The 19,833-nt window shown below is 39.1% G+C and overlaps 1 protein-coding gene across 3 annotated transcripts in view; it reads left to right on the top strand.

Annotated features, from left to right (window-relative positions):
* Positions 1–19,833, top strand: part of CSMD1 (CUB and Sushi multiple domains 1) — a 2,101,842-nt gene that overhangs the window by 1,638,605 nt on the left and 443,404 nt on the right. For all 3 annotated transcript variants that reach the window (XM_032260320.1, XM_032260321.1, XM_032260322.1), the window contains 3 exons: positions 1,940–2,056; positions 4,392–4,607; positions 12,132–12,320. In XM_032260320.1, coding sequence (XP_032116211.1) covers positions 1,940–2,056; positions 4,392–4,607; positions 12,132–12,320 — 522 coding nt within the window. The remainder of the gene's footprint in view (positions 1–1,939; positions 2,057–4,391; positions 4,608–12,131; positions 12,321–19,833) is intronic.

Here is a 19,833-nt window from a genome sequence, read left to right as displayed (position 1 = left end):
TACATATGAGGCTATGGAAACACAGAGGAGTAGAGAAACTAACCAACTTAAAAGCAGATGTATTAGTCAGTGTGCTCCAGAGAAATGGAATCAAGATGTATTGCAGGAATTGGCTCATGTGAGTGGGAGGCCACGAAGTCCCAAGATCTGCCCTCTGCAAGCTAGGGACCTGGAAAAGCCAGTGGCATGACTCAGTCTCAGTCTAAAGACCTGGGAGCTAGGGGAGCTGAAGGTGTGTGTCCTGGAGTCTGATGGTTCAAGAACCGGAAGCACTGAAGTCTGGGTGGATGCCCCAGCTCAAGAAAAGAGAAAATTTTTCTTTACTCTGCCTCTCTTTTTTTTTTTTTGAGATGGAATTTCACTCTTGTTGCCCAGGCTGGAGTGCAATGAAGCAATCTTGGTTTACTGCAACCTCCGCCTCCCTGGTTCAAGCGATTCTCCTGACTCAGCCTCCCAAGTAGCTAGAATTACAGGCGCCTGCCACCACGCCTGGCTAATTTTTTGTATTTTCAGGAGAGAGGGGGTTTCGCCATGTTGGCCAGGCTGGTCTTAACCTCCTGACCTCAGGCCATCCACCTGCGTCAGCCTCCCAAAGTGCTGAGATTACAGGTGTGAGCCTCCGTGCCCGGCCTTTTCTCTGCCTTTGTATTGTTCAAGCCCTTGGCAAATTGAATGATGCCAGTTCACACTAGTGAAGGCAAATCTTCACTCAGTCCACCGATTCAAACGCTAATCTCTCGGGGCAGGACCCTCATAGACAAGCCCAGTCTCTTACCAGCTATCTGGGCAGCCCTTAGACCAGTCACACTGGCACATAACCTTCACCGTCACAGTGGAGGCACTGCAGTGAGGGTGGGCAGCCTGGTCCCGAGGTCTGAGCTGGTGACATCCACGGGCCTCACAACTGCAGGTGGAGAGGTTCCAGGAGAAGGCCGAGGCCCAGAGCACTTGGCGACTCTCCAGACACATGGCTGGTTGCAGAACATGAATGGCAGTTGCCTTTCCTGCCACTGTCCCCTGGCTCTGGTGACTCCGTTTCCTTTCATTCTTTTTCAGTTCAGTGCTTCCATTCATGGGATAGGTTGAGAGGTCTTCAGATACGAAGTAAAAGAACGTTGGTGGGATCATGTCACTGTTCTCCTCTTGATGTTTGTAAAATTAGGGCATATAGAGTCTGTTCGAAGTGTTACATTATTGATATCTTAAGAATTGAATTCCTCTTAGGAACTCTCAGTAGTTAGTGTTTCGATCAGTATCTACGAGTAGGTACCATTTGAATCATTTAGTATCTGTTACACACTGTAAATTGTGTTCTGTGGTGGCAGTCATTGCAAGCACCTGTGCATGAGATGGGTTTTGTCATGATTTCTATTTTCAAGATAGGAGAAATGTAAAAGATTGAGACTTACTAGAGATCACGGAGCTAGTGAGTGGCTGAGCCAGCATTTGACCTCATTACTCTCTGACATCAGAGCTGAGCGCTTAAGCTCCCACATTCTGCTGACACTCTAATTGTTGCTACTTTCCCATTGAAATGATTGCATGTAACTTTATTTTCCTTTGTTTCACAATGAATGTCTGAAATGAGTGTTTGAACATGGCATGGTTTGTTGAGGGGATTTGAAGAAAGATCAGCAGCTCTCGGGAGTGCAAACCTGCACTGTTTGCAGTTCTGCTGGCTTGTTAATGCAGGTTCCAGCTCTCCTGCTGTGCCTTATTCTTCGTTAGGTTTCCAAGGTTTTGTAGTGGTGAGAATGCCTGCATATATACCGGCATATTATATTTGCAAGTAAAATAAAGCTCAGGTTTTGCTTGTTTTTTTCTTGGATATGACATTAGATCTTTCCTTGTGAAAATTCCCTGCCATTTAACCAGTATTTTGTTCTGGCTCTCATTGTGAAATTTGGGTGTTATAATCATCTCTGTTTATTATTTAAAGCCCTGTGTGGAGGCTACATCCATGGAAAGAGTGGAACAGTCCTTTCTCCTGGATTTCCAGATTTTTACCCAAACTCTCTCAACTGCACGTGGACCATTGAAGTATCTCATGGAAAAGGTAAGAACTTGTCATAGGTCTCAAATATACAGATGGATAAACGAGACAGAAACATGAGAACAAAACAAAAAACATACTTCAGTATAAAAAAGTGAGATAGCTAATTTTCTCATGCATCGTTCAAAATTTTAACTTATTATTTAACAAGATTTTGGAAGACAAATGTTCTTTCAGCTGTACAATAAAAACTAGTTCCTCATTTTGCTCTCCATTTATCAGATAGCCTGAATGTGTGCATGTGAATATAAGCTTGAAAGTAGGTATCGTGGTAAGGAATACAGGCATCTATTAAATAAAATGTGACTGTTGATTAAATAAGGAGAAATAAGCAATTGTCTGACTTCTAATTTCCATGATAAATCTTAGACAATTTTTGTGCTTTCTTTGTGTTTTATGTTTACCCGGTATCGTCTCACATAATAAATAATTTATCTTCATACAATCTAGGGATGTCTCATAGAATAAATATTTTTATCGTCATTTTATAGATAAATATAGTGAAGACCAGGACTTTTTACATTTTGTGCAGGAAATGTAGATTATAAACACTGAGTTTAGGATTGTAACCTGAATCTTTTTTCTGTGACTAAACTTGTCATTTTTTTAAGTCTGTTTGGGGTTGGATACAGGGGCTTATGCCTGTGATTCCAGCACTTTGGGAGGCCGAGGCAGGCATATCACCTGAGCTCAGGAGTTCCAGACCAGACTGGCCAATACGGTGAAACCCTGTCTCTATTAAAAATACAAAAAATTGGCCAGGCATTGTGGCGCACACCTGTTAATTCCAGCTACTTGGGGCTGAGGCAGGAGAATCGCTTGAACCCAGGAAGCAGAAGTTGCAGTAAACTGAGATTGCGTCACTGCACTCAGCCTGGGAGATAGAGTGAGACTGTGTCTCAAAAAATAAAATAAAGAAGAGTCTGTTTGGAATTTCAATCACATAAGTATTATGTAGACTTTGTCTTTTCACATAGATGTGAACCCAATATTAAATGGGCCTATTTTATTATATATATTGTGTGGCACTGTGCAACCATGAAGGACACGACAGAAGAACTTGCTCTGAAGGAAATTAAGCATAAAGAAGACACAGATTATGAGTGACCAAAGTTTTATCATCATCAGAATACACATGTTTATTAGAAATTATCTATTCACAGTTAATTTTATTCACTATAGAAATCCAGAAATAAGACTTTGTGGTTCTGGTTTCTATAAAGTAATATGCATTAGGGGTGTCTGAAACTACATTTTCAAGGAAGTTTTTCCTCAGTTATGCCAACTTCCAACTAAGACTTTCTTTTTTACTTTTCTTTTCTTTCTTTTTTTTTTTTTTTTTGGAGACACTGTCTTGCCCTGTTGCCCATGATTGATTGTGATGGCGTGATCTTGGCTCACTGCATCCTCTGCCTCCCAAGTTCAAACGATTCTCTTGCCTCAGCCTCCATTGTAGTTGGGATTACAGGCACCTGCCACCACACCCAGCTGGTTTTTCTGTTTTTAGTAGAGACAAGTTTTCACTGTGTTTGCCAGGCTGGTCACGAACTCCTGACCTCGTGATCCATCTGCCTTAGCCTCTGAAAGTGCTGGGGTTACAGGTGTGAGCCACTGTTCCTGCCCCAACTGAGATTTTCTGAAGGATACTTGTTTAGTGTAAATTGAAAAATTGTCTGGTCTTTTGTCCCTCTGGGATAAATACTGTCCCTAAGGACCTACTGACAATTTTTGAATGAAACCCATTGTAAACATTTTGACCTATTTTTCTTAAATATTTATATCTACATCTGTATATATAGGTATCTATATATAGCTACACCTATAATCTCTGTATGTACCTCAATATTCATATCCACATCATATCTTCATATTTACATCATATCTGTACTTATATGCACCTAAGTATTTATTTTCACTGTTTATCCACTCTGCTTTCTTTTATTCCTAAAGCCTTCCTCTTTCTACCCATTTTCCTCTTCAACTTCAAAGTTAGATTTACATATTAAGATAGTATGTTAATATTTAAATTCAACACTTTGATGTGTCTAAGTCCAGAAAATTTTCAGCAATTGTTACTTCTAACCTCTCTCTTTTTCTCTCTCTCCTCTACACCTCTCTTTGTCTCTCCTCTCTCTGTCATCTCTGTCTTTGTGGCTACTACTCTCTGGACTCTGTCTCCCCCTCTCTTTTTCTGTCTCTTCTACTCTGTTTCTATCACGTCTGTGTCTGTGTCTCTCTCTGCATCTCTTCCCTGTCCCCATCTCTCCCACCTCTCTCTCTCTCTCTCTCTCTCTCTCTCTCTCTCTCTCTCTCTCTCGATCTCTCCTTCCATTCTCAGGAGTTCAGATGATCTTTCACACTTTTCACCTTGAGAGTTCCCATGACTATTTACTGATCACAGAAGATGGGAGTTTTTCCGAGCCAGTTGCCAGGCTCACGGGGTCGGTGTTGCCTCATACGATCAAGGCAGGCTTGTTTGGAAACTTCACCGCCCAGCTTCGGTTTATATCAGACTTCTCCATTTCCTATGAGGGCTTCAATATCACATTTTCAGGTATGTTGGTCTTCTTTGCTCTTTCTCTCTGGCAACAATACTGCCATTTCTCTTAGTGAGAATGTCAGTAAGAGTATGAGTGTGTAATGTATACATGAGTGTTTGTGCATGTGTGACTACAGGCATGTTTCCAGCCAGTGGGGTGCAGGAAGCTGAGCCTCCATGAGGCAGGGTGCAAACACAGTTATATGGCGTCCAGAAAATGCCACTTTGTGTTATGCAATTTGTGAATGCTCATCTTTGAAAAATCTGTAAATGTCACTATCTTCTGCAAAGCCCTTCCTGCTTGATTATCTTTACCAGCTCTAGAAAATCTCTGAGGAAAGTTTTCTCACTGGGAGGTGTCCTCAGGATCAGTTGTCACCCGATTGCAATGATTTCTGCCCTCTAGTAGGTGCCAATATTTGCATTGATAGCCACCTCTAGGATGAAGGAAGCATGTGAATACACACAGTCAAGGATGAGCTTGTAGCTTAATATATTCATACACAGTGACAAAAAATACTCTAAGTTAGGTAACATCTTTATTTGTAATGATAATATATAGATAACATATAGATAATATAGATCATATTTGCATAAGGTTTATGTTACAGCAGAAATTATTCGTATGGCTTAGATTGTTTAATTTGTGTATTTCTATGACACAAATGCTAATTATTTTGACAGATAAGAAAAAATTACCCCCACTTAAAAGCTGGCCAAATATGTGAGAGAGAAAGTCAGTTGCATAAACAAATGATGCTCAGTCACACTGAGAACCTCTGCAAGATCTTCATTAATAGCATGCCCCCACCCTCCACCAACGGAAAGGGCCCTGCTTCACCACAGCTGCCCGTGGATGGAAGCAGTCACATTGACTTGCATTTGCGCACATGATGTTTTGGACGAAGAGTGTTTTCCTTCCTTACTCCTCATAGCCCAGATCCAATGTCGTTTCCATAAGGTGGTCCCTGGGTATGACAGTCACATGTGATTTCTTCTACTTTTGAGATCCCATAAATTCCTTAATAACTTTTGATGTCACTTATGAGATGATGTGTTGCAGTATTTGAGTATTTATCTTCTCTCCCAAACTGAAAGCAAAAATCTTGGTAGAAAGTTGGCTTGCCCCACGTTCATATAAAAACAGCTCTACTGCTATATCTTACTCATAAGTAAGATGACTAACTCATAAGTAAGATGGTTTTTGACTGTGCGAGGGTTGACACCCCTAACCACTGTATTATTCAGGGTCACCTGTTCTTCGGGTGTATTGAATAGTACATGGGTTATGGCGTCACCCCCTGTGCAATGGAAAATCTGAGTATAACTTTTGAGGCCCCCAAAACTTAAGTACTAATAGCCTATTGTTGACCAAAAGCCTTACAATGACATAAACAGTTGACACATAAATAAACTAGTATCTACATATATTTTGTGCTTTCATGATATACCTAACATTTTACTAATTTTTAAGATATTTCTTGATGACATAGTTTACCTGCATGTGTTGTTAGGTTACCGCAAATATCCAAACAATTGCCGATGTGTTTATCGAAAACAATTTATGTATAAATGGACTCAAGTAGTTCAAACACACGTTTTTCAAGAGTCAACTGTAATAAGAACTTCTTAATTACTTACTACTGCATGATGATTAACATTATGTAGAATAAAATGTTGTCTTCAAGGAAAATATTTCTTGGGGATTTTAAGATGCTCTGAACTATTTTATGCTTCCTCTAATTCCATCTAGTTGCGATTTATCTTAATCTGACTTTGTTGATTTTTCTTGGTATTTCACTGCTCGAGTGAAGCTTTCAGGACTGTCAAAGACCACTTGATTTCTTGGAAATTTGGTGTAATCAGCAGTAATCAAGAAACTTGCCACGTTATATATCAAAGACTTCATTTTTCCCAACACTAATTCCTAAATCCCTCTCTCTGTGCATTCTCCCCTGGTGTATCTCAATTAGTATCACTATGAGAATATCACTATCCTCTGTCTTTACTTTCATCATGATCCAAAATGAATTTAAATAGACTTCTCCAAAAAAAGAAAATGGCAGTGATACAAGTCTGTTGTTCACTTCTGCAGGTGTTTCTCAGGAGTCTATGCAAATTCTTTTCATTTTACTGCATCAGTTTCTTATTCTGATGCCCTCAGCACAGGGCTGACAATAAGTCTTTGATGACTACTGTATTAGTCTGTTTGTGCTGCTTGCCTTAACAGAATACCTGAGACTAGGTAATTTATAAATAATAGCAATTTTTTTCTCAGTCCTGGAGGCTGGAAAGTCCAAGATCAAGGTGCTTAAGTCTGGGGTGAGTCGTCTTGCTGTTTCATCACATGGCAGAGGGTATAGGTTCAAAAGAGGAGGATCACCATATTCCTGTGAGGTAGAAGACCAGAAGTCCTTTTATAATGGCTTTAATCCATTAACGAGGGTGAATCCCTCCTGACATAAACAGGCTCCCCCAAAAGGGAATCAAACTTCCAGCACATGGATTTTGTGTAACATACTCAGACCATACATATAACCAAAAGTCAGAATGTAACTATACAGCTGACACTCTCATTATAAACTGCTTACACAGACAAGCAAGCCAACAACAACAAAATACTCTTTCATGGGTGTTTAAAGTGGTAACAGTCTGTAAACATTTAGAACAATTCAATTCAACATAACCAATATAAAATAATACATAAAGCTTGCAGAAGAAGTCAGTTTCATCTAGACAATTGCACACAAACAGAAAGTCTTTTTAAAAACAGAAGACAATACTTTTTGTTGATCGAAAAGTTGACTTTAAAGTAAACAAGTTCTCTAGGTATGTTAGAGGAGTAATTTCATTTGGAACGATTTTTGCTTTAAAACTGGCAGCAAATGATTGCCAGTGACATGGATACCATGGAATTTATTTTTTAAGTATACAAATAAGTAGCATCTTTATTATACAAATGAAGCATTTACCCATTCAGAGACTTTTTTGCTTGTCATAAATGACATGCATATGCTTTTATGTCTGCCTTCTTTCCTGTTAGTCGAGTTTATTTCTGCCTTTCTCAGAAGGCTTTATTAAAGCAGTATTTTCTGATTGTGTTTCCTAGTCAGTATTTCTGCAGATGTTAATGGTAATATTGTAGAAAAAGAGCTCCATATTCCTGTACGCTTAGATAAATCTGTGCACTCCATGTTCTACATAACGCTGTCTACTACTAGTTGCTAACTGTGTATGCTGGGCACTCCACACTTCCTTCCCCCTCGTACAATGTGTCTACTTCTTGAGTGCTAACTTCTAGTGAATTAGCATCATTTCTCAGTCATTCTCTTCAAAAGGTTAAAACTTGGACAACTTTGTGCCTTTACATATGTGGTTTTTTCTTCATGAAAAAGCCTTTTCTGTATCTTTTACCAGGCAAAACTCCTCCTGTGCAGGTCAGAGGCTGTCTCTGACATGCAGCCTTTCTTCTTTTTTCTAAGCAGATTTTTTTTTCTTCTATATGACATAGGAGAAAAACGTTTTATAACAGCATTTTTATACCAAAGTTATTTATTTCCCAAAATTACTTTTCTGTATTTGTCTCCTTCGATGGTACCATGAATTTTCTTTTTTTTTTTTTTTTTTTTTGAGACGGAGTTTCAGTCATGTTACCCAGGCTGGAGTGCAATGGCGTGATCTCGGCTCACCGCAACCTCCGCCTCCTGGGTTCAGGCAATTCTCCTGCCTTAACCTCCTGAGTAGCTGGGATTACAGGCACACACCACCATGCCCAGCTAATTTTTTGTGTGATTTTAGTAGAGACGGGGTTTCACCATGTTGACCAAGATGGTCTCGATCTCTTGACCTCGTGATCCACCCGCCTCGGCCTCCCAAAGTGCTGGGATTACAGGCTTGAGCCACCGCGCCCGGCCTGGTACCATGAATTTTCAAATGAAGTTACTGTTTTTGTTGTTGAGTTGTGAGTACCTGAGATGGAGGAGAGTGTATTCATTCTTTAATTGCCGAGGCAGGTCTCCAACAGGGTGAGACTTGATTGTGAAGCAGAAAATGGGCAGGCCTGCTAATTTGGGTGGACTCTCAGAAAAATGAGGTGCAACAGGAGGACTGGACCATGAAGTTAGGATAAACAAGAAGGACACTGCAGCCAGACCCCCAAAACTGAGGGGAAAGTGGAAGGATGTAAAGTTAGTTATGGAGGGCAGACAACATAAGTAACTTGGATGTTAATTGTGAATGTTGCATGAAGCCATTGGATGGATAGGAAGAGGTTCATGATCTGATCTTTTTTCAATGTTTACTTGAAGGATAATGAGTGAGTCTCAACAAGAACATGTTATATAATAACGCCAGAAGGAGATGCCTGATGGAAGCTCAGACTACAGGAAGGATGCTAGGGTAGAGCTGACTTGATTGGCAGGAAGTGAAGGTGTGGTATAAAATAGAGAGTGGGGTCAAGGTTATCAACCTGCATGAATGAGGATGCTGTGTTTTACTTGAAAAACACTGGGAGTAAAGCAGTTTTGGGAAGAAAATACAGACTTTTTATCTTGGGGATATTAAAGGATGTATTCAAGAGTGATTGACGAGAGTGTTCAGTTCACATAACACTATTGTATTATAGAAAAAGAAATACAGGAAAGTCATCAGAATACAGCATTAATTTCAATGCATGGAACAGCAGAAGATATGAATCAGCCAATTGAGAAGTTGGGGTCAGTGAGTTAGAAAGAGAGTGGCATCCCACAAGCAAAGAAAGGAAACCCTTTTAAGAAAGAAGAGAGAGGATTCAGCTGTTTTAAAACCTACTTAGTAAGATGGCGACTAAGAATTGACCATTGGTTTTTTGTATCTGGAGGTCACAGTGGCTTTGGTAAGATCTATTTGAGTGGAAGGCTATGAAGGAAACCTGAATAGATGAGATGAAGAGAGCCTTGGAAGGGAAGATGGGAAAATAGAAGGTACACCCAACACTTTGAAAAGTTTGTGCTAAAGATAACCAGAGAGGTGGTGTGGTGGCTGCACTGACTGTGAAGTCCAGAGATTGGTTTCGTTGGTTGGTTTGGTTGTTTACCTCATTCTTAAGATTGACCCTGTAACACAGATTTTTATCTTGATGGAAATAAGTCAAGAGAATTGATGAAGGAAAAGAAAAAGCATAAACTCTGAGAACAAAATCTTTGAGTTGGTGAGAGGATGGAATTCTGAGGGGAATACACTTTTCTTGTGTTCAGTGAAGATTGAAATGTACTCAGTGCAATTGTACTTTGCATAATAATAATCATGTGACAGTTAATATAAGAGAATACTTACAAAGCCTAATCGAAATGGATACAACTCGTACACGTCTTCTAACCTCATGGTATCGCTTCAGGCCTTCTGTCTTTGTAAGCACCTTTCAGAAGAAATTGTATAAACTGTGGAGTAAAAATATACACAAAGCAAAGAACCACAAGATCATGGTGTTTCTTTATATAAGATAATAGGTATAGCATATACTAATATCAAATTATTCTCCTATTTGGCAAGAATTTTCAATTTTTTAAAGAAATGACAAGAAATATATGGTTTGAATTGAGTGCACACAGTATATCCTTAGAAAGAGAATGATAGCAGCATGGTGTGAGATAACATTCTCTGGATGGTGACATCTTTATTTTAGTATTTTCTAAAAACTAAAATAACAAATGATAGGTTGTCAATTAATGGTTGTTGAGTTCGGTTAAATGACATTGTTTACATTATTTTCTTTCTGAGTCATACTGTACATAAGTCAAATTAATAAGCATATCTTAAGGTTATAAAAATTAATTTGAATATATTAGAGACTTAGAGTAGATTACTTATCTAAATTTAGAGCAGAACAGAGGTAATTCAGAAAGTATGCACCTCAGAGGTTTACCAGTAAGCTAAGTGAGATGAAGGAAGTCTTTAGGTACAGAGTTCTATAATGAAGTTTTTATAAAAGTGTGGGTAAGAGATATCTATCAGTGACGAATTCAGCAGATAAAAAACAAAAAAAAAAAAAAAAAAAAAAAAAAAAAAGATCAGATTTAAGGGGTATTGAGAGCAAAAGGATGAGTTTGACTTTATATGTTCAGTGAGAATATTGAATCTAAAATTTAGGAGAACTCTAAAGATGATGTTGAAAAAAAGTAGAAGTAATTTTTTTTGAAAGATTAGAATAGTTTTCTAAATGTTTCTTCCCCATGGTAAACTGAAAGTGATCTTCAATTTCCTGATTATTTGCAATAATGTGCATCTTTTAGTTGAATACCTTTCAGTATTCTCTCTAAAGCTCTTCTTAGCATTCCAATGCCTAAGGATATTTCTCTAGTTGGCTGGCTGGCTGTTTGATACTATTTGACTTAACTAGGCATTCCAGACTGGGGAAACTGCAAGGAGGAGGAAACCATACAAATAGGCACTGGTCCACACTTTCTTACTAGCCACTGAGAAAACAGGGACTTGATAATGGACCAAGAAGCCAGTGACAGCCAGAGCTCAATCGCGTGTACGTACTACAGAGAGCAGAAGGTGTTGGATATAGAGAATACGGCAAAACAGAAGTGAGCTATCAGTGCTGACGTTTTGAATACTTACTCCTAAAATGCAGCAAAATGTCAGACATTTCTTTTTAAATTTATATTTAGCACTTTCCTCTTGAATGGTTTATAGTAATTTCTAGTATAAAATCTTGTCTCCTACATTTCAATCTGGCATGGTTTGCAGATTGAAAATAAACAGAGGAAAAGTCCACTGTTCCTCACTGAGGTGTATTCTAGAGGTGAAATTGGCTTTGAAAAGCTTTCCACAAACACGACCCTGTGCCTTTGCTTTTATGTTATACTTCATGCCTTGGTCATCAAAAAGCACCTTTGGGAGGGATACAGTAACTGATTTAAGCAATTAGAAATATCAGTAAATAATACCACACTCTCATAGTGACAGCTTTGAAGTGAATCATTTCATTTTAATATGCTATTTGTCTATTTGTCTTCTAGTTACATAGTAATTGTACACATTTATAGGGTACATGTGATATTTTGATACATGAGTAGAATGTGTGACAAACATGTCAAGACATTCAAGGTACCCATCACTTCAAACATTTATTATTTCTTTGTATTGGGAACATTTCATATCTTGCCCTCAAGCTCTTTGGAAATGTACACTATATTATTGCTCACTACAGTCACCCTACTCTGCTATCAAATATTAGAACATTTTTCTTCTAATTGTATCCTTATATCCATTTACCAACATTGCTTCATCTTTCCCCTCATATACCCCCTTCCCAGCCTCTATTAACTATCATTCTTATATGTCAATTCTTAAAAAAAAATACTAAACCCCATGTCATTTGTTATACACAGTTCATAGTACAAGAAAAAAATGCATATAACAGTTATAACAGTGTTTGTATAAAATATATGTGTAGGTTTGTTTTTTAGTAATAGCACCTTTTTATTCTTGCTATGTAATCTTTATGTATTTACCCAAATCCTCATGCATTTACTCTGTCTCTGCATGCCTTAGAATATGACTTGGAACCGTGTGATGATCCTGGAGTCCCTGCCTTCAGCCGAAGAATTGGTTTTCACTTTGGTGTGGGAGACTCTCTGACATTTTCGTGCTTCCCAGGATATCGCTTAGAAGGTGCAACCAAGCTTACCTGCCTGGGTGGGGGCCGCCGTGTGTGGAGTGCACCTCTGCCAAGGTGTGTGGGTAGGTGGTCACACGCTTTCATTTCATTCATCCATGGGGGCAGGGCATAGCCCAGACAAGAAGCCTAGGGTGGTCGGGTGGATCGGGGGGTGGGGGGTTGACAAGGAAGGAGAGGGTGAGAGTGTGGGCCCCACTCTGCAAGTCAGGGGAGAAGGGAGCTTCCTAACTACTCTGGGCTTGAATTATGTCATATATAATGTAAGTCCCTTTCAGCTCTGAAATTTTATGATTGAAGAATAGTGAAACCAAAGCATGTGTCAAGCATATTGATGAAGGGAAAAATGTATGTAGAGAGAGAAAATCTGGAGCAAAAGAAAAAAATGAAAGATAGAAGCCAAGCTATAATAGCACAACCTCTGACAATTATATTGATGGAAAACAGCAAGCATCCTTGGTATAACGATGATGGCAATTCTGTTTTTGTTGTCAGTTGTGCACTTTGATTGGATGATGGTTGCACACTCCTGCTAGGTGACCATGATGGGCACTTGAAGGCTGAATTTGCTTTTTCAGTGTGTTCTGGAGGAATCCAAGAGATAATTCCAAAGAGTAACATGAATTTTTATTTCATTACTTTGAAATGAGGTACTAGGGTTACATGCAGGAATTGGCTTGCTGATGCAGGGGGTAACGTTTATTGGCCGTCTGGGAACTGTGCCACTCTGAGAAGTTTAGCAAAGGAGAATCACAACTGCTGTCGTAGCTCAAAGAGCATGTGTTGCCTACACAGCCAGAGCTCTTGTGGTTAGCCACCCAGACAAGGCCTAGTTCCTACCATCCAGCCATGTTGCTCAGCAGATGCTGGGTCTTACAGATTGTTGTTTAAAGTTACAAAAAACTGACTAATGTCATTGTGAAGAAAAAAGAGAGATACGAGATTAACCATGGTTCTCCTTAACACTGAGCCTTCTGAGTCCATGGAGAGTCCAAAATACGAACCACCCTAATTTAACCAGTTAATGAACCGGAGGCAGGTGGGGGAGGTCTGAAAATAAAATTTAATAATCCATATAAAACACAAACATGTTCACTTAGTATAACTTGTTTTATTTTACCATGGTGCAGAATCTCTTTAGTTTTTGGTGTTGCTTAGGAATATCATGTACCTCAAACAATAAAGCTGTCATTTTAGATTTTAATGAGCCAGAGATACATAGTCAGAATTTCATTAATACAAATAAATAAATAAACATGAATCAAATATCTGTGTCCCAAAACATGTGTCTATACATTTTTACAATGTTTTTCTCCTAAAAAAAATAGTGGTTCTTACTTCTTATGGTTATAATATTTATTTGAGAATAGAATGCAAATTTTGACTGTTAGCTCAAGAAAACAAGATATCGTATTTTGCAGATGATCTTAGTAGTTCCCAGAGTTGGCTAGAGTCTACTCTAGAGACTCCTAATTGAAATCATTTGAAATCTGGACAAACCCCTAATTCAGTGAAATGAAAGCGATATCTAGATATGTAACAGTAAGTAGTCTACTAATTATAATGAAAAGACCCATTAAATGTTCTTCTATTTCATCTAGGTTCATTATCTTTAAGCTGTTTTCCTTGTCATTCAGGTTTTTACTCTGTGGTGTAAAATATGACATAATCAGTAACTAGAGTTGGAAGAATAGTTAATCTTTACCAAGCACTTTATGGTAGACCAGGCACTGCTCTAGGCTCCTTCCATGTAATGACATATTTAGTCCCATGACATCTCTATGAAGTAAACACTATGATTGACAGTTCCCTTTTATAGATGAAAATATTAAGGCAAAAAGATTCTACGAACTTTGACCAAAAACACAGAGCTAGGAAGACTTGAACCCAGGGAGCATGTAACTCATCCTTTAACCACAGCACTGGACAGGGAAGCAGAGGGCCTGGGACAGGCCTTTTTTGTATTTAGCCTTTTGCATTTTGCCTGCGGTTTTGTGATTTTTCTTCCAGCCCTTCTGGTGCACTTGGGTGCTGTCTTCATTTCTTTCTCTCTCATTCCCCACACCTGCTTACCTCCAAGTTCTGAAAGATTACGCCCACTGCCAAGTTCTCAGGTCAGGATCCTCCTCCCTGCCCTCCAAGCCCCAGCTCCTTCCAGGAACCCCCTTCCCTCTGATGGTTCCCTGGACTCCCCAGATCCCACCAGCCCTAGGGGCTATAGCTTCCAGAATGCTCTCTCCAAAGCAAAAACCCCATCGATTTTCCTGCTGTAACAGCCTGGTCATTGCTTCCCCTGCTATTCAGATCACTCTTCCTCCACACTGTCTTGGCTCAGAGTCCCTTGTTCACTGGCTCTTCAGAGTGGCCTCAGTGCTCAGCCAGCATCCTCGTGGTGACAGATGGAGCCCTCTCAGGCCCCCAGAGCACCAGTGCTCTTTCTATAAGGTTGGTGCAAAAGTGATTATAGTATTTGTCAATTTGCTATTAGGTTTTTTGTTTGTTTCTTTCATTTTGTTCTGTTTTTTTAAGATGGAGTCTCACTCTGTTACCCAGGCTAGAGTTCAGTGGTGTGAGCTTGGCTCACTGCAGCCTCCGCCTCCTGAGTTCAAGCAATTCTCCCACCTTAGCCTCCCAAGTCACTGGGATTACAGGTACCTGCCATCATGCCCAGCTAAATTTTTGTGTGTGTGTATTTTTAGTAGAGATGGGGTTTCACATGTTGGCCAGGCTGGTCTCGAACTCCTGACCTCCAGTGATGCGCCCGCCTCTGCCTCCCAAAGTGCTGAGATTAGAGGCATGAGTTGTGTCTAATTTAATCTGCAGGCTGCTCCCTCCTTTAGGATCAGCCACCCCGCTCTCCTCTCAGGCTGGCTCTCTCTGTTTCCAGCTCCCCTGCAGTGTGCCCCTTCTCTACCCGCTTGCCCCCAGGCTGCAGGGCGAGCCTCCCTCCCTGGCAGCTGCTGGACTCACTCAAGTTGACATCATCTCTTTGCCTCCTTCCTCAGACTGACAGCTCCTTTACAGTGGGCTGCCTCATCCCTAAGATCTAGTTCTGTGTATCCAAAAAAGGAAAATTACTTTCCTCAGAAGCTTCTCTTTTGATCTCAAAAATTTGATTCATCCATACTTCATGTTCCTTTCTCTAAAATTATAGAAATAAAAATGATTTGCCTGTGGCAGAAAGAGGCAAATCCATACCAAAGGTTGCAGTTGTCACCTAAGGAATGTTGGCTGAGTCAGAAGCATAATGTCTTAGCCCTCCTAATAAATGTATGACCTTATATGGAATTTCTAGTGAGCATCTGAGCTGAGAACTATTGTCCTCTTTATCAAGTCATTCTTAGATGAAAGAGATGGAACCTTTTTTATTTGTGTTTTTTCAACCTGATTATGTATTTTGGATGATAGAAATTATCATATATACCTTGGGCATGAAACCTCATTAGAAATGCTCAAACCTTCTCTTCTGGCACCTGTTGTTCATCTGTATTATACATATATTATTTAGGAAAATTTTCACTTAGAAGTTAGAGAAAAAGTTACTCACATTGGCTTAAGTCAAAATGAAAGTTTATTACTAAGGTGATATAAAGTCCATACATAGGGACAGCTTCAGGTGAAGTTTGATCAAGGGTTCAACCTTGTCATCAAGAACCTGAGGTCTCAGCATCTCTTGGTTTTGTCAACCTGAATAAAGCACTGCGTGGCTTCCTGATCTCATATTATCACTTGCAGTGCTGTAGCCCCACATCCTGCTGCCCCATGGAAACAGCTGTGCCAAGATCGCTTGTGTGTAAGTCCTGGGCTTCCTCTCATGAGCCCACATAGAGTCCCATGCCTGTTCCTGAGCAGTCATTGTGGCCAGGGCAGCCATGATTGTCTTAGTACATTTACAATTGCATCTGCACATCTGTTGAATAATAACAAAAAGTGAATATTTTGTGATGTTTTGTGATATTTTGTCACATTTTGTTCAAAATAGCAGGAGCAGAGTTAGAGAGCAGATATGATGGAGGTAAATGTTTGCTACAATTCTGTAACCTAATATTGCATCTATGACATTTCAAAATTATCTGATCAAAAACTTTTCTCAGACAGGGCATTAAAGTGCTGTATACATCAGCACAAACCCTAAATACCTATCTAGTGAGAGAAGTTTTTTTTAAATGAATGAAAGTGAGATGTATCCTCTTATTGATTAACTGTATTAACTCTATTTGCTTGACAAAGTAGAAAGTCACTGGGCGAAATGAAAAAATTGTTTTTCATTTGTTTAATGAAGCCTCAATTGTTTAATGGATTACAAGTTATTTACAGCAGGCATGGTAAAACAAAATATCTTGCCTATATTTTAATTTATATTTAGTTTAACACTAAACGATACATATATAATTATTATATATAATAATTAACACATATGTATAATTTCTTTGTAGTTCTTTAATTTGGGGTTTAAAAGGTTGAAACAATGCTCTAAACTAAAATGTTAGCTTCTGTTGCTTCTTAAGAGCTAATCCAATAATGACATTAAATTGTAAAAATAAAGTTTTAAAAATTAATGAATAGGTGAAAAATAGTACCATTCTGTGAAATCCTTAGATATTCTTTGTGAGTAAATATGGGATTGCATGTTTTGATTTTTATAGACATCTCTTATGGGCAAGATTTACTTATTTGTTGTGTAGATCACAATGAACTTGGTTTAAAGGAGAAAGGTAGTTTTTTGTGCCTCTGTTTCTTACTTGAGCTGTTTTCTATTTCTGTGCTTTTTAAATAAAGCTTCTAACACATAGAGATCTGCATATTAATAGTTTTCGCAATTTCACAATGCCCACAAAAGCCCCTGGTTTTTTTTGCAGTTTCCGCCTTTAGGAAAGCGATTTCCTGGTTTTACGAACCACAGCCATACACCTTGATTTCCACATCTCTGTTAACTGGAGGAATTGTGTAGGCTCAACATTATTTAGGTGGACAGTGGTTTCAGCTCTAGAATTTGAATCCAATTTAACTGCATTGAATAGGCAGATTGAGAGGTTATATATTTTACCCACTTTTTTATAATCAAATAGTTATTAGTATCTCCAATAAAATGACCATCCCTAATATTGAATATGCATTACTTTATACAGACTATTTGGTTACGGCTATGAACCAGGGCTTCCTAGCCTCCATGTGTGTCTGTTGATGAGGCCACCTTCTCTGTGGTACTTCCTTACAGCAGGCCAAGCAGACTGAGACAGCAAGTTTCACAGGTGGATGCCTTTGTACAGAAAAATTAACTGAAAAATCAATTAACTCCTTTCTTCTGTGTTAATTTAATTTTAATTAGTTTCCTTCCATTGCAAAAGTCTAAATGACAATTCAATTTTAATTACCATTTCAGTAGCTTTTTTTATAAAACAGAAAGTGATTTGTATTAAGAAACATTGTATTCATTCATCTTAAATAGGCCATTGAAAACACTTTTTAAAAAATGAAACATTTAATTGCTCTGCTAATGGTGATTTTCAATGAATGTTTTAAATCAAGCTCAAATAATTTTTGAAATTTTGGTCACTTAAATATTGTGATTTTCTGAGCACTTGCTGTTTGTTGAATGTCAATGTCTTATTAAATTATGTTCTCTGGATACTGCCCCAGGGTCTGCAGCACCTCTCTCAGGTTCTTTGAAACATTTCCATTCTTTCATTTGAATGTCATGTTGTATCCATTTTTGTATACTAGGAGTCCACCTGCACAGCTGTGGAAATAAGGAAAAGGAAGCGTTTTGTGATATTTGAGCTATTTGGTGGTATCTTAGTCAGAGAAGCAGGGGCAGTGTTAGAGAGCAGATAGGAATGGAGATAACAAACTTTCACAAGAATTCTTCTAATTTATTTTGAAAACAAAATTAAGTCATAAGACATGCCTCCAAACATTATATCAATGTTCCTTCGAAGGACGTTTTGTAAAATGATATCCTATCCCATTCAGAAAGTTGCCTCCCCAGCAGCATCACTTTCCTGTCCTTTGAAATCACAAGGTTTTTGAAATCATAAGCAAGTAGCCCTTATGGATCATTCATTATCTACAAATAGAAGTAATTACCAATATTGTATATTAACAAACATGGGACACTTCCTGTACCTTCTGATAAGATTGCCTGGGGTTCAGATGGTAGTCTGCCACTCATATCTGTGTGATCTTGAGCACCTAATTAGTGATACTGTGCCTCAGTTTTCTCATCTGTAAAATGGGTTTAGTTTTTGTATATACCCCATGGAATTGTATTTAGTTAATGATGTAATTTTTTTTTTTTTTTTTTTTTTTGAGACAGAGTTTCTTTCTTTTGCCCAGGCTGCAGTGCAATGGCACGATCTTGGCTCACTGCAACCTCCGCCTCCTGGGTTCAAGCAATTCTTCTGCCTCAGTCTCCTAATTAGTTGGGAGAGCAGGTGTATGCCACCACACCTGGCTAATTTTTGTATTTTTAGTAGAGATGGGGTTTCACTATGTGAGCAGGATGAAACTCCTGACCTCAGGTAATCTGTCCTCAACCTCCCAAAGTGCTGGGATTACAGGCCTAAGTCACCATGCCCGGCCAATGATGTGATATTCATAAGAATATGCACTGTGTAAGTGACATATAGACCAAAATAAAAAATACATAAATTGCTGTACCCCACCAAGCATGGTGTTATTACAACTTATTCTTCCTACGATTACTTCTTTGAACCTTCAAAGACAGTTCTCTGGTATTGAAATTTTAGAATTTGTGTTATAAGTCAGTCTTCACAATATCTACACCTTCTGTGTTTTTGTTTAGAGCCTTTAAGATTATTCAGCTGTTTTCTTTTAGTGCCTTCCTCTTTTCCAAACATACTTTTCTCAGGACACGTCCATGCTCCAAGCTCTTTTAGGGACCTCTTGCCATGGTTGAAGGAAGCCCACACATTCCCTCCACCCTGGTTCAGACACCTCCCATAGTTCCTACACATGATCTCTGCTTCAGTCATGTCGATAGAGTCATTAAAACACCCTATTTCTTGCCGGGTGCGGTGGCTTATGCCTGACATCCCAGAGCTTTGGGAGGCCGAGGCGGGTGGATCATGAGGTTGGGAGATCAAGATCATCCTGGCCAACATGGTGAAACCCCATCTCTACTAAAATACAAAAAAAAAAAAAAAAAAAAATTAGCCTGGCGTGGTGGTGCACACCTGTAGTCCCAGCAACTCAGGAGGCTGAGGTAGGGTTATCGCTTGAACCCAGGAGGTGGAGGTTGCAGTGAGCAGAGATTGTGCCACTGCACTCCAGCCTGGCGACAGAGTGAGACTCTGTCAAAAACAACAACAACAACAACAAAAAACCTATTTGTCTGGCACCTGAGACTGTGCCCGGGTCCTGGCATTCCTTCCTCAGCCACATTTCTCAGGAGGCCTTTGGAGATGCCAACACTGCTACAGTGTCAAATGGAGTCACAAAGCACTAGGCCCTCTAGGTACAATGGCTAAGCAGGTTTAAAATAACATTTTCTTACTGACTTTCACATAAAATCAGAAAAAGCGTGACAAAAGCAACAACAAAACTACCCTGTGTTGA

This window comes from Sapajus apella, unplaced genomic scaffold (genome assembly GCF_009761245.1).
Source record: "Sapajus apella isolate SASKATOON/1434 unplaced genomic scaffold, GSC_monkey_1.0 scaffold116, whole genome shotgun sequence".
NCBI lineage: Eukaryota > Metazoa > Chordata > Mammalia > Primates > Cebidae > Sapajus > Sapajus apella.
Note: the sequence above shows the minus strand (reverse complement) of the source record. Positions and strands in the feature narration are given on the sequence as shown.